The sequence below is a fragment of the Python bivittatus genome, unplaced genomic scaffold (genome assembly GCF_059951505.1).
Source record: "Python bivittatus isolate LINGU-HERP-01145 unplaced genomic scaffold, Pbiv_v1 ctg000530_np1212, whole genome shotgun sequence".
Classification (NCBI taxonomy): domain Eukaryota; kingdom Metazoa; phylum Chordata; class Lepidosauria; order Squamata; family Pythonidae; genus Python; species Python bivittatus.
The window spans coordinates 11,488,487-11,503,394 of record NW_028277085.1 but is presented as its reverse complement, the minus strand read 5'-3'; the positions used below and the strand labels follow the sequence as shown (position 1 = coordinate 11,503,394).

At 38.4% G+C, this 14,908-nt stretch overlaps 1 protein-coding gene across 2 annotated transcripts in view; it reads left to right on the top strand.

Moving 5' to 3' along the window:
• The window catches only part of ABHD2 (abhydrolase domain containing 2, acylglycerol lipase), a 30,342-nt gene extending 16,835 nt beyond the window's left edge, over positions 1–13,507 (top strand). Inside the window, exons 6-12 of one of the 2 annotated variants that reach the window (XM_015888924.3) lie at positions 809–992; positions 2,746–2,838; positions 4,127–4,237; positions 5,319–5,388; positions 6,522–6,606; positions 7,562–7,776; positions 9,681–13,507. In XM_015888924.3, coding sequence (XP_015744410.1) covers positions 809–992; positions 2,746–2,838; positions 4,127–4,237; positions 5,319–5,388; positions 6,522–6,606; positions 7,562–7,755 — 737 coding nt within the window. In that variant the 3' untranslated portion in view covers positions 7,756–7,776; positions 9,681–13,507. Of the gene's footprint in view, positions 1–808; positions 993–2,745; positions 2,839–4,126; positions 4,238–5,318; positions 5,389–6,521; positions 6,607–7,561 lie in introns of both variants that reach the window. The other variant, XM_007433189.4, reaches the window with a different exon arrangement.
• The last annotated feature ends 1,401 nt before the right edge of the window (positions 13,508–14,908 follow it).

Below are 14,908 nucleotides of genomic sequence, written 5' to 3'. Positions count from 1 at the left end.
AATCAAAATGTTATTGTCATGCTCTGTCCTGTCTCCTATTTCTCCTTTGCTTTATTTGTGACTCAGGTATGACACTTAAAAACAAAACCATGGTAGAAAGGAATTGTCCAAATGTATTATACTTCTGAATAGATAGTAGTTCTAAAACACTGTACAAATAATTTTTCAAAAGATTACACCAGCATGAAGAACCTGTTGCTCTCCATATGTTGCTGAATTTTAGTGCCCAGCAGCTTAAACCAGTATGGCCAACGCTAAGGAATGCTATGCTGGGCATTGAGCTTGGCAATATTTTGGGTTTCCCACCATACTTATTGATAAAATGTATCAATAATGCTCATGATGCATTCAGTAATGCTTGTGATTAATACTGTGGATGCTGGGAAACTAGAATGCAGGCAGACCCTAGGTTCTTATACTGGAAATAAGGAGATTTAAGTCCTCCCAGAACTGAGTTGGAGATGACATTGTATGGACCATATTTAGTTGTAGCTTTTGGTTGGTGGGGCAGGTGGCTGGTGAACAGAGACATTTTGAAAGACTCTCTCTTGCACTGTTTTTAAATATTGGGTCAATATAACTGTACTGCAATGAAAAGCCCTTTAGAAGAGAATACCATGATTATTCATGCTATCTGGTCATCACTGCATTTCTTTTCCTCCTCTTCCTGTTTTATGGCTATGTTAAAATGTTCATCCTTTCCTAACTATGATTAGATTTTTAAAAAAGTATGTGAGTCTTAGAGAAACATGGGGACTTATAGCTCATTTTGTGATGTAAGCCTTCCTTTGCCTTCACTGTTTCATAGGTTGCACCTGGGAATTTGCTGCTATGGTGAACTACATCAAGAAGACATATCTTTATTCCAACCTAGTTGTTATTGGCTTTAGCCTGGGTGGAAATATAGTGTGCAAATATCTAGGGGAGTCCCAGTGTAACCAGGACCGCGTGCTCTGTTGTGTCAGTGTGTGTCAGGGGTATAGTGCATTGAGGTAAGTCGGCTTTTGTGGTTTGTTTTGGTAGAGCAGGAAGTGAGTACTGTTGCTAAGTGCTTTTCCTGAGGATAGAGGAAGTAAGCCACATATCTTGTACTCAGCCTGCCTCTTTCTAGTCCTTTTGCAAGATTCTCTACCTTTTCAGAGTCTATGACAATAGGAAACAACATTTCAACTGTATGTTCTTCACATAGACACAGATCTGGAACTCTGGTGGTCCTGGGGTTAGAATTTATGAAATAAAAAAGCAGTGGGAAAAATATTTGAAATATTACACCTCTGCTTGCTGTTCCTCTACTTAAAATAGTAGCTCTCCAAAGCTTTAAGAATGTTTAGCATTGCATTATTTTATTGAACTTCTAAGATTTAGTAATCATCTTAGTTAATACATCCAATAACAACCCCAAATCCATATAAAAATGCAATAAAACAAAGATTGCAATCAGACCAGAAAATCTAAATATACTACAGAGAGGAGATTACGTGAGGTATAGAAATATAAAAGGACTTAAAAAATCTGAAATAATAAAGGCAGTTGCCTGCTATTGGAAAAAAAAAGTAATCCCTCTTTGGGAGGGTGTGCTATTGTTTTGTGGGAAGAAATATCAAATGATCTTTCAACCTGGTTTTGGTTCAGTTCAACACCCAAAGGAATACAACTGTTACCTTAATCTATCAAGTACTGTTTCATCACTGCAGTGTGCAAATGTATTTAATGGGTTAAAAGCCTCTTTGATGTTTGTTTTCAATTGTAAAATTGCTAATTTGGCCAAGAATGCTGTTGAAATCCAATACTACAATTACATTTTAACTAAAGAAATGCCAGACTGGCCAAAATTAAGGGACTTTATATCTGAAATTGTATACAACATATAGCTCTGATTGGTATGCTGAAAGTGTTGTCATTTCTGTTATCCGCAGAACTGGAGAATTGAGCAATATCCGTATTAAAAAAAATATCTCAGATCAGCTCCAGTTTCTCACAAAGACTTTGTGTTTCAGACTGTGAAGGTGCAGAAATTTTGTACAGAGTAAATCTTTAAAAGCAATGGGATTAGAACCATGCAAGCTTCCTGTATTACATCTTAATTTTTCCATGGTCCCATTTCTGAAACATTTGTCAAATATTAATAGAATTGGAGAAAAGTGGGAGGATACTCAATGTGAAAATGGATCTGAGACATTCTTTTCGCGAACAGTTGGATTATATTGTATGCAGTCAGAGTTTGGGAGACCACAGTATAATATAGATAGCTTTTGCTTCAACTAAGTAATTGGTCTAAGTGTTGAAGTCATTTTTCCCCTGCCAAGGCTGGCTAAATATTGAAAGTAGCTTTCAAGTTAAGTTCTGCATTGATCTGTATGTCCTTTGCCAAGTTTTGTAATGTCTGTTCATTCGAGTAATTTTAGAAGCGACCTTTGGAGACAACATAGGACTGTAATTCTTTTTTCATAAAGTTTTCTTTTGCAAGTTGTTGGCAGCTTCATGTTCCTGTTTTTGAGGATTTTGTTCCCTCTACTGGTTGACTTTTTCATAGCACTTTTCTGTCATTGCCACCAATCTGGAAAAGGGGATTTCAAAGCATTATCTTAAGAGCCTACTTCTTTTAAAGTTGTAGGAGCTATTGCTGGCCCCTTGGAAAAAGAATTAAAGGAGCAATGTTGAAATGTTGCTGTCTTGTCACCATAACCTGGCAGTTACTTTCATTAATTGGTTTTATTTATTTATTTTCCTGCTCCTCCATCTTAGAGCACAGGAAACCTTCATGCAATGGGATCAGTGCCGGAGATTTTACAATTTCCTCATGGCAGACAACCTGAAGAAAATAATCTTGTCTCACAGGTACAGAAATATATCCGTTTTGCCCTAAACGGGTTTCAGTTTACTGCATTGTTATAAACAGTTCTTAATACATTGTATAAATTGCAATTTTTACTGCCCCAAGCTAGTTAGTCAGGTTGAATAGGTTATTAACCAGATATCTGGATGGAAACTAGGGTTTAAGAAATGTTTAAGAAATGGTCTGTTTTAACTGGAGTCTGGAAAATAGAATGAAACTATTTTTTTTGGCATAATTTTAGATCAGTAACTGTATGAAATGTTAATGCATGTAGTCCTTGGTTAACAACCACAATAGGGACTGGAAAAATTGTTGTTAAGTGGGGCAATCATTAAGCGAGGTATCACGTGACCACACCCGATTTTATGACATTTTTGTGGCGTCATAAAGGAAATCATTGTCATTGTTAAGCGAATCACATTGTTAAGTGAATCATGTGGTTCCCCATTGATTTTGCTTGCCGGAAGCCGGCTAGGAAGGTTGCAGATGGTCATCACATGACCACGGGGCACTGTAACAGTTGTAAGTGTGAGGACTGGTCATAAGTAGTTTTTTCAGTCTCGTAATGTTGAATGGTCACTAAACAAATGGTCGTTAAGCAAGGACTATCTGTAATTGTACTTGCTGTAATGCTTACTACTCAAGCCTTTTATGGCAGGGAGCAGTGGGAGGGGGAGGGGAGATCTTTAGGGCATTAAGAGTCTCTAATGATGTATGGGGTACTGAATCTGCTTAATTTATCCCAGAGATCCAAACGTTTTGACAACTTCAAATATTTTAATCTTCCTATTTTAAAAGAGTTCCCAGTTTTAAGTATGAGCAATCCTTTGCAAATCTGAAGGATATCTTGTTAATCTGCCAAAAACATTTTGTCTCCATAATAGATCTTTTGTACTGTAGTGCAACCCCCTAGCCAAATTTCCCCAACTGTTTTATGCTCTGCAACTGCTGTTTAGAGAACAAAGCTCATACATATGGTCTACAGTTCTCCTTTTGTTCTCAGCTTCCTTCACCATCAGGGCCACTAATGGTCTCCATGGTATAATGCAGTGTTCCTCAACCTCAGGGACTTTAAGATGTGTGGACTTCAGCTCCCAGAATTTGTCCCAGAGGACAAATTCAAAAATATTTGAAATTGACATGAAATGGACATGTCACAATAATGTGAAAATTCATACCTATGAAGCCATTTTTCCGATAATCCTTAGATTGAGAGTAAGCAGATACTTACTTGTTATCTCTACGATGCCTGTGATGGGCATAACAATAGTTTTTTTCTGTATATTTTAGACAAGCTTTATTTGCTGAAACCTCTAAAAAGCCCCAATGTTTAGTGGAAACAGATCTAAGCAGACTTCACACAGCAACTTCGCTCATGCAGATTGATGACAACATTATGAGGTATGCAAGAAAGTAATATTGGTTACTTTTCTACCTAAATGATTTTGCACGATCACAAAGATGTCTGGAAATGAAGTCGCTGGTTAATATTACCGTGCATTAATTTCTGCCACCCTTTACTGGTATTCATTTATTGATATTGGTATTCACTTGCTGCATGATGATTTTTTAGATATAACTCTTAGTATGCTATAAATGGCAGTATTGCGTGTAAGTGAAGTTACAGGGCTGACTAGAGTGATTAAACTGTAAAGTTAAGATTCTTCTGCATTTCTGTAAATCCAAGATTTTGTTAGAAATGTTTACTTGTGTTAATTCAGGATTTATTCGCGTTTGTAGTATTCTCTGATGCTATTTAAATTTGTGCTGCTTGGTGTACAGTTTTAGTGCCAAACATATAACTATTTCGGAAGAGCCCACATATTCAAATTCTACTTTGCCCATGGATGCTGTAATACAGTAAGGCAATCATTGTTTAGGAGTAATACAGAGCCAAAATGACATCATTATGATAGAACCTTCGTAATCAGTTAGGCAATAGATGAAAAAGAAATCTGACTTTTAGGAATTCTACATTTTCAGTTAGACGATGGTCCATTTGAGCCTTATCTTTTATAACCTTGAAGCAGATTTATTCAGCAACAAGGCAGAAATGTATAGCATCTGAGGAGGAACTGGCATTTTGATCAGGATTAGTTTATCTGGGCATAACTGATTCATCAGAAAGAATATTCTAAATGTATTAGATCAGTATTCCTCAACCTCAGCGACTTTAAGAGGTGTGGACTTCAATTCCCAGAATTCCCCAGCCACCCATGCTGGCTGGGGACTTCTGGGAGTTGAAGTCCACGCCTCTTTAAGTTGCTGAGGTTGAGGAACAGTGCTCTAGAGAGTGTGACTGGCTCAAACTCACTGAGCTGGTTTTGTGCCTAAGGCAGGACTAGAACTCATGGTTTCCCAGATTCTAGCCTAGTGCTTTTAACCACTCTCTCTCTCACACACACACGCACACCCATCATCTAGTGATTCAGCTATAACTAAATCTTTCCCATCCTTGTGTTTTCTTTTTCCCTGATCTCAGAAAATTTCATGGCTACACCACCTTAAAGGAATATTATGAACAGGAGAGTTGTCTGCATTACTTGCACAGAGTGAGTTATCATAATATGTACTGAATATTGGGGGGGGGGGTTGGTTCTGTTGCTTGAAATGGAAACATTAGGGAGGGGAGAGAGGTCATTTAGACTTAGGTTAGGGGATAGAGGGCAGCTTAGTACATTTAAGAAAAGATGTAGGTGTATATTTGACCCAGTTTATAAATACAGGTGCTGGAATAATTCTAGGAAAGATTTTATAGGATCACCTAAAAAAGTTATATATTCCTTGGGAAGTATACAGTGACATACTTTATGGTAGAGTAGAGTGGTAGAGTAAGGTAATGAAAATAGGAAGCAACAGTGAAATTTTGGAACTGGGAATACATTTGTTTAGATTTAATCCTTTCATATCCTGATTCAATAGATCAAACTTCTGAATAACTCATATGAAATTGGTCAGCACAAATTCCTGCCTCTTTTCTGTGACCCTCATGCTGATATAGTAGCATGTAGTTGCCCCTGGAAGACATTCAAGTCAATCTTTGCAAATTCTGTAATAGTTAACGATCTTGCATTTTATTCACATCAAATAAGACTATAAATTGGCTTGTTCAAGTGTGCTTCCCCCACCCTTCCCAAGGAAAAAACTTGTAGAAGGAAATAATACCACTAGGGTATATTTATGAATTACAGTTTTGGATATAAGCCCCTCCCTTCCCCCCGCCTTGGTTGAGTGCTGTTACAGTCTGTTTTTAAAAGCTCTTCTTTTGACAGTTCAGGGAATGCCATTCAAATGAACAGCAGAAGTGACTCAGAATTTTATTCTTTCCTCTTCAGAAAATTCTACCATTTACTTCTACTTGCACATACAGTAGAAGTAATCCCACGATACGTAGAAGAATTTAGTTTAGCAATTATGGTCTAAATGTTCTTCTACACATGAAGCAGTAACTAAAACATCAGGACAAGTACATGCAGAATTGCATTCTGAATCCATGACCTCTACTGGAATAGTTTTCAACAAAATGCCCTAGATCATTAAGTCAGCACCGTTATCAGGATGTGAATTTCCGCATGTTCAGGTCTCCCTAAGATGTGACACTCAATTATGACTTTATGAGCAAGATGCATATTTTTTAATGAAATAAATCAGTCAAAACTTGTATCTTGTTCTTTTCTGTCTTCAGATCTTTGTTCCCCTCTTGCTAGTTAATGCTGCTGATGACCCATTGGTGCATGATAGCCTCTTATCAATCCCAAGAGCCCTCTCAGGTAAGCCCCAAACTTTGCTTGAACTTTTCTTTCCAGCCTTACTATAATGTGGAATACAGGGAGTCCCCAGTTTAAGAACGAGTTCCATCCCCAAGGTCTGTCCTTAATTCGAATTTGTATGTAAGCCAGAGTAGTATTATTGCATAGTACCGTATAAGTAGTATTGCGTAATGAACTCGAATCATTGTGTATTTAACTCGAATCATTGTGTATTTAACTCGAATCATTGTGTATTTAACTTGAATCATTGTGTATTTAACTCAAATTTTATTACAGTAGGCTCCGTTCTTAACTGTGGGTCATCCTTAAACAAGGTGTTCTTAACCTGGGGACTACCTGTATAGCCAACGGGTCAGGATAAGTTCAGTTTTCTTGCTTCTCTTTGGGTTCTGTTTAAAGTAATGCCCTACAGCAGTGTTTCTCAGCCATGGCAACTTTGAGATGCCTGGACTTAACTCCCAGAATTCCCCAGCCAGCATCTCAAAGTTGCCAGGGTTGAGAAACACTGCCCTACAGAATAGATCTTCTGGGTTACATGGAAGCAGGCTATGACTTCTTTTCACGGCTTTTGCCAGAAAGAGACATGAGACAAAACATCATGGGTTTTCTCATGTTACAATTTGCTGTATGTAATGTCATCCCACTTTGCAGTATGGAGAAGAGACAGTCTAAAACTCAATATGTGGGAAGGAGAAGAATGGGAAGAATTTGTATTTCTAGAAACATCAGTGGGAGATACCAAGGGTGGATTTGATTTCTGTAGCTTGCTGGCTTTCATCTTGACTGAAACAATCTTTTTTGATCAGTATATGATGACTGCTTTTAGTATCATTTGTGGCTGCCTATTAACTATACATCACAGCCAAGAAAATAGACTAAACTTGGAAAACATGCTTTGGCAAGTCCAAAGCTAATGAAATTGAATTCTAAACGTCATTTATTTTTACTCTTTCAGAAAAACGGGAGAACGTCATGTTTGTCTTACCATTGCATGGAGGCCACCTGGGATTTTTTGAGGGTTCAGTACTTTTTCCCGAGCCCCTCACTTGGATGGATAAACTAGTGGTGCAATACGCGAATGCCATCTGTCAGTGGGAGAAGAATAAATCTCATTGCTCAGATACGGAACAATCATCTGGCCAAGAATAAACAGTCCCAAAGACTTTTCAGGTTGTTTCCAACTTAGTCCCCATCTTCTTCTTCTTCCCTCCTGCTTTTCCAGGCCAGGCCTGATCATCTTCAATGTAGGCGTTTGACCACAGTGTTTCATGCCAAATAGAGTTACAACCCAAGGAGTTGCTATTTTGAACAATTTGGGAGTGTGCTTGGAGCATACTCACGCAGTGACAAAACTCTTCCAGTCTCTTGGGGGTTGCTGCCTGTAGCTTTCTATAAGGTTCCAAAACCAGTGGAACAACAGAACATCTTTGAAAGCAGCAAGATGTTCCAACGCTTATACTTTCACTGTTCAAAGAAAACAAAATAACCTCCTCTGGTTGTTTTGCAAAAGTTGCGTAGCGTGTTACTAATGCGAGATAGGAGTGTACTTCCTTTGTGGCTTTGTTTCACCTTGTTGCCACCACTGGCCCTAGCAGGAGGGAAGTGTTATATGTTTGTGGAAGACACCAACAAATCCTCTCTACAGGCCATCAGTACAGCTGCGTGCAAAGCAGGGGAGAAAGACGTGGAATTTGAATGTCCAGAATCTCACCCCTCAAGTGAGGAAGAACCTCACCCTTTCTTGTTAATGCATTTCAAGGGTTTAGATTGCTTTGGAAATATTTGAAAGATCCAGTCAGTCCTTATTCCAGGATTCTGGAATGCTGGCTGAGTATATTTAATCACATGCTTTGCTTTTTCATTGGGACTTTCCACATAGAAAGCTTTGGGGTTGAACAGTAGATTCCCTGCTCTGTTACTACTTGAGATTAAAACAAGTAGCCTTGTGACAGTTGCCTTTTCTAAAATGAGGTATTATAATTTGACATCAGAGTTGTGAGTGCTCCTAACCAGGCCTTTTAATACTGTCTGTAAGTGAAAACCAGTGACCATCAGTCTGTGAGTTGTCTGTTGTTGTTTTTTTTTCCTTTAGAGAAGCTTCATACGTGAAGGATGGCAGGAACAAAACACCCACATTCTTTTTACCTCCCCAATATACCAGAGCAGTATAGTAACGTTTTGAAAGCCGCAACTGATTTGGCTTAGAGAAGTTGGGGATAGATTTAAAGAAATTGTACTGAATGCCTTAACTATTAGTGGCTTCTGCAATTCCCGGAGCCCAAAGCTGCTCATTAGTTTTTCAGCCTACTGACATCAACTGAGATTGGCAACTCTTGCATTAGGGTGAGATGCAGTAATGCAGATACAGCGAAGAAGCAGCATTTTTGCTGCTCTACGATAGAGAAACAGATTTTGGCACTGAGCAAGTTTCCAGTCTGAAAGTGAAAAACGACACATCTTAATTATATATTAATTATATATATATAAATCTCCATTAGGCTATTTTTCAACTGCAGTTCTATTTAGAACTGTTGGTTTAGTGTTCCTTCCTTATGGCATAGTCTAATTACGTTTTAATAGTCATTCCCTTGCATTATAGTCCCCATAATAGTTAGCACTTTATTGCTTCAACCTTTTGGTTTGCTGCCTAGACACTTTAATTATAGCGGGCACTTGGTTTTTAAATGGTTAGAAAGTCTTTCTTGAAAATAAAATGTATGGGGTATCTTTCCAGCCAGTTTTGAGATTCACAAAAGTGTATACTATGTTTGTGAGGTTTTCATTCTTTTTTTTTTTTTAATTGAGCAATAATTGCCTGTAGCAAAGGTGCATTTCTCACATCAGGAATCAAAGTGCCCCAGCCTCAGATGGGTAGTCTTGACCTGTTCAACAAACTGTGTGACTTAAGCACAGTAAGTGAATTCAGATTCTATTTTGTTCTCACATAGGAAAGATCATATAGGAAGTTCTCACATAGGAATGATCACATAATACAAGGTTCAGGTTTCCTTCTCCTCTCCCCCACCCCCATGTAGACTTTAAATTGTTAATCTATTTTTATTTTGCTTTTTTAGCATTTCCTGCTCCTTCCCTGGACACCAAATCCAAGATAAGCATATGCTTTTGGCTGCAGAAGAACATTTTAATGATCTCAAATGCTTATTTCTCTTCCACTTAAAAACAAAAAAACAAAAACCTAGATGTTTCAACTGTTTCCTTTGTTGCAGTGTATAAAATAGGAATGAACATGACTTATTTTTCGTCACCTGCACAGCGTATTAGAAAGCAGGCTATAAGAATCATAATACTAATTTTCATCATTTCCATCTCCAGCTTTCTCTCCTTTTTAGCACGTGATTATTTTACCAAAGCCAGCTCTCCTAGCAGTCAATAAGACATATTGTACTTTTTGATCTGACTCTGAGAGCCAGGGATTGTAACATGACTTCCGCCCAAATAGGACCTTTATTGTGTTTTGCATTTAAAATAAACGTGATAAATCTAGGCTTTTCCTAACCTGGTGCTCCCCCTCAATTCCGATGTATTTGCCTTAATGGCTGGGAATAGTATATTTCAACACCCCTGAAGGAAATCCAATTGATAAAATAATTGCTGTGAATTAAAATTATAAATGTCCTTGCAAGTAAAGGCACTTAATAGCCGTGGTTGCTGAAGGGGCTATGAGGATAGAGTTTCCCTTTTTTTTTTTAAAACCAGGTACAGATTGGTTTTGAGTATAGTATGACAAAGAATTAATCCTTCCTTTAAATTTTGGAACCTGGCTTACAAAGTTGTGCAGTTACATAATGTAGCAGTTTCAAGGAGGATTGCTTTCATGATTTAAATTCATTTAAAACTATTCAACCCCTTGGAAAATCATTTTCATTTGCTCTATGCTGTAAATGTAATAAGACTCTCATATCTCCCAGATGTAGCGGGAAAACCAAAATTCTCACTAAGTTGGACAGTCAAAGGAGTGTCTTTTAAGTCCCACATTTGATATATTTTCTGCTGCATCAATGAAAGGAAACCCAAGTGAGTTTGTGATAAATTGAATTCTAACCCTCCCCCCCAAAAAAAAAAAGATTCTATAAGGAAAAGAGAGGAGTGATGAAAAACTGACCAACAGGAGATAGCTGCCAATTTGTATACCTACATACTAAACCTTTTTTACTTTAGTGAAACAAAATGTTGCTTGAAACTTATTGGAAACAAATCAGGAGGTTATGTCTTTTGAGACATTTTTCTACCACTTATCTTAAACTCGGTAAATCATTCCTTCTGTTACTTTTTTTCTGGAAAAGCTAATTTTTTGAAGGATTTTCTTTGCTTTGTACGTTCAGAATTTATATCTGATTGTTTTTCTAAAGATATTTTTTTGTAAACTGGAGATCTTGCTGCCCATACATTTTGGGGCGAGCCCATCGCATCCCCCTTTTTTAATGAAGGCAGTGTTGAGAATTGCATCAAGCCCCCTTGATGAGCTGTTACAGCCAAATGGTTCATCCTGTGGCAAGAGTGAGTTGAAGCCAGCTTTGCCAGTTGACCAAAAGATATAAGCCAACCCTTTCCTGGCAACAGCTGTGGTAGAATTAATGTCTTGGCAGCATGTCTTTGCATTAAAGATAGCCTTCTGTGGGTCAAAGGTGCATTTCCCAAATCTATGATAGTCTGCAAGTGGTCCTTAGGCTTTGATCTATATGTAAAGAAGGAATAGCCAACTGGTGGACTACATTTCACCTTCCATTCCTTTTCTACTTCATTCTCATCCCCTCAAGAACATTTGCTGAAATTCAGCCACATGATCTCTGCTTTCTTTAAAATACGTAACATAGGTGCATTAAGTCTCTGATAGCTTCACACATATATTTGTTTTTTAAACAGAGTTGAAAATTCTGGCCCAGCCCTCTAGTGATGGCCCTGCCATGCTGCAGCAGATAGATTAGTGCACCCGTGTGTCATCCTCGGCCCCAGAAATCTTACCTATTTCTGATCTAAAGGTATATGTGACCAGGTCCTCAGGTCACATTACAACTCAATATTAATCTTAGTGATGTGTTAGTCCCAGATATAGGCTGATAGCATTGATGTGCATATGTGTGTCAAAAAATAGGGAAAATTTGTTACAAAACACACGTCCCTAACTGTCTCATGCACATAAAGAGCAAAGCATGAAGTTTTCCTTAGATTGCATTGTTACACTGATGTAAGCTCTGTTGCTGTTCACTTCCTTTAGATGTGCAGAATAGAGCTTCCACATTCCCAAGTGGGATTTCTGTCATAGGAAAATGCCTCAATAAGAGTCCCGACTATGGCATTTTGACTTTAACTCAGAGCGATTCGCCTGGCAGCAGCAGTAGTCATCAGAAAGAAGATTTAAGTGTCCATACCACACCTTTCCCCACCTTCTGTTTATTTCGCATGTTACGTGATGGTCTTAATGGCAAACCTGGTTCATTTCCCGCAGATCCTCTTAATCAGAGCAAAAGGCAGCTTGTCTGTGGGAGGATTTTTTGCTCATCCACAAAGGAAAGGACTCTACCCAGTGCACTACACTGCCACACAGTGTTGCACTGGTGTTGGGAGTCCTTAGCTTTTGGCCTTTGCAAACATCCGTTGGGCTAAGTATATGTGTTTCTGCCTGGAATTATTTTGTTAAGTCTGGTTTTCCCCCCCCCCCCTTGAAGTGTCCTTGATGAGATCCATGACAAAATAAAAATAAATCATCGGGGAGGCGGGGGAGAATCTAGTTTGAGAACTGTATGTATCCCATTTTAAGTATTCTGTTCTTTTTGCTGGTTTCATTAAAGGGCACAACCATGAATGGGCAGCATTTTGCTAAGCTGGAACTGAGAATTGCCATTTCCCTCCCTTTTCTCTTTTTTCTACCAGAAGACATGCATCTTTCATTTCTTTGTGCAGTGTATTTTCTTTTAGATCCTCAGGTCCTGGGACCACCAAAGTCCCAGCAGTTTGCTGATTCCAGTCCTAGTGGAACAAGCCCAGTTTCTTCTCAGAATTCCTGAAATGTGGGCAGAAATCCCATATTTGACGGCACGGTTTTTATTTTGCTTTTGTTTCGATGTTCTATCCAGTAATATCTAGGCTTGTACAAACAACCATGCCATTATCCCAAGAGGTCCAATTTCATATCAGAGTAGAAAGTAGTAACATTGCCTGAAACCTAGGAGAATTTAAGCCACTAATAGGTTGCATCCATGGGTTATTTTATCACCTTCCAAGCCAATTTCATCACACCTATTTAGAATGGGTTGTATTTGATAGCAAATCCATTTAGTCATGTTGGGAAATCTTTCTCCTGATTTAAAAAAAGCACAATTTTTAAAGAGGGGAAATCCTGATTTGTTAGGCTTTTTTTCTTTTTTTCTTTCTTTCTTTTTCCTCTTGAACCTGTCCTAGTGGAGGGACCCAACACCTCAGGAAGTTAGACCTGTACCTGTGCTCTTCATTTGTATCACTGCAGCTGCCTTACTGGAGTGAGTTGAATGCTTTTGCTCTCTTTTTGTTTTAAGTCTGTTGAACTTCAGTTTTGCTTTACTGGCAATTTTGGATTCCAAGAGATATTTTGGAAACCTTTGCTTCCACAATCCCAATTCCTTTAGAAACAAAAATGCTGCCCTGAGGAGTTTTTGTGTGCGATTCTCACTGCTGGTTCGTCGTTGGACCAGTTGTCTGTGGGATGAAGATCTGCAACTAGCAATGCAATTTTTTTCTAAATCTGCTAATCTTTCCAACTTAGAAAAGTGTGTCCTTGATATATGTTTTTGTTTTTGTTCTGTGTGTGATAAATCAAGGCTATTGCAGAACAGTAATTTTGTTATTTGATTCAATGGAATTTCTTTGCTTAAAAAAAAAATAAAGAACTTAACTGAGTTCGCAATGAGGAGTTGTGTCTCATCATTACTCTTTACTCGGACAGGAATAGATAGACTTGGGATTTAGACTTCGACGTGTATTATTTTTCCCCAGAGGTCCAACCACCAAAACCAAACAGATGCAGAATTGTTGTTGGGATGGCAGAGTCAAATGCGTTGGGGTGATTTCAGGTAGAGGCAGTTAACTACTGCAAGCAATCAGTCTCTGTTTAATATGCATATACAGATCTCCATATACAAACACACATTTTAACCTGAAACAGTTTATTGTTGAAAACTCCTGTGTCTGAAATTAGACTAACATAAAGTTCTCGACTTGATGCTGACAACCCGCTGATGCTCCCATTTTAAGGTTGACAAACGCTGCATATAAGATACAGAACTTGCTATTTTGCACATTTAATTTAGCTTGCAGTTTATAATCTACTGGAAGTGTTACACTGTAATTTAGTTTTTGTACGTTCCCAGTTTAGGAAGTGTGGAAAGGAAGTGAAATAATGTAGTACAGGAGCTATTGCAAATATTTCCTGTGCCAAATTTCTCATAAAGTCAGCTAAGAGCTCGCAACAGATTACTATGTTTTGTATGGATGGCATTTCAGCTAAGATGCTTATATGCTACAAAAAGACAATCAGCTGTAGTGCTCAGTGTAAAGAGAAATGCCTACCCCCTTCAAAATAATGGTATTAGTAATAATAGGAGCCTAAAAATAGTAGGAAAACATGAAAATATCTTAGGTCTGGGAATTTAAGAAATATGAATAAACCAGAAGAAAAGGAGTTTGAAGGGTACAGAATGTGAAAGAAAAAAAATGGCCAAAGTTGTGTATAACAAATGTGATTTGAAAAACAGTTTCTCTGCTTCATGGCATTCCTTTGAGCAACGAATACGGTGGTAGTGTTTACAGGGCCTCTAGTCTAAAGGCCTGACTAAATAAATAGATTTGTTTAACTCCCTCTCCCAGCTCTCAGAAAAAGTCAAGTGAGCGTTCAGATTTTCTGTGAGTTGGGGAAAGATCATTGTGCCTTGAATTGGTTTGGAGCAAGTTACAAACTGGCACAGACTGAAAGATGAAAATTGAAGGGCTTCGGCTGTTTCCAGCTTTCTGCTAACTGAGAGACAGAGTTCTCGGTCTTGCCCTTCTCATGGGGAAATTAATTTCTGGGAGATGGCAAAGAAATGTCTGATCCCACCTCTCTTCTCTGCATAAGATCTTATTGTCTCCCGGAGAGCGAATTTAGGCTACTCATGTGGGTGGCTTTCTGCATTCAGAAAGGCCCCAGTCTCTCTGCAGCCTCAGAGTGTGTGTCCTGTTTGGCTTGAGTAAAAGCCAGTCATCGAATAAATGACTCTCTTGTAGGCTTCCTCCAATGGTTTCTATTTCAGAGGGACCCCTGCTGGTCTGT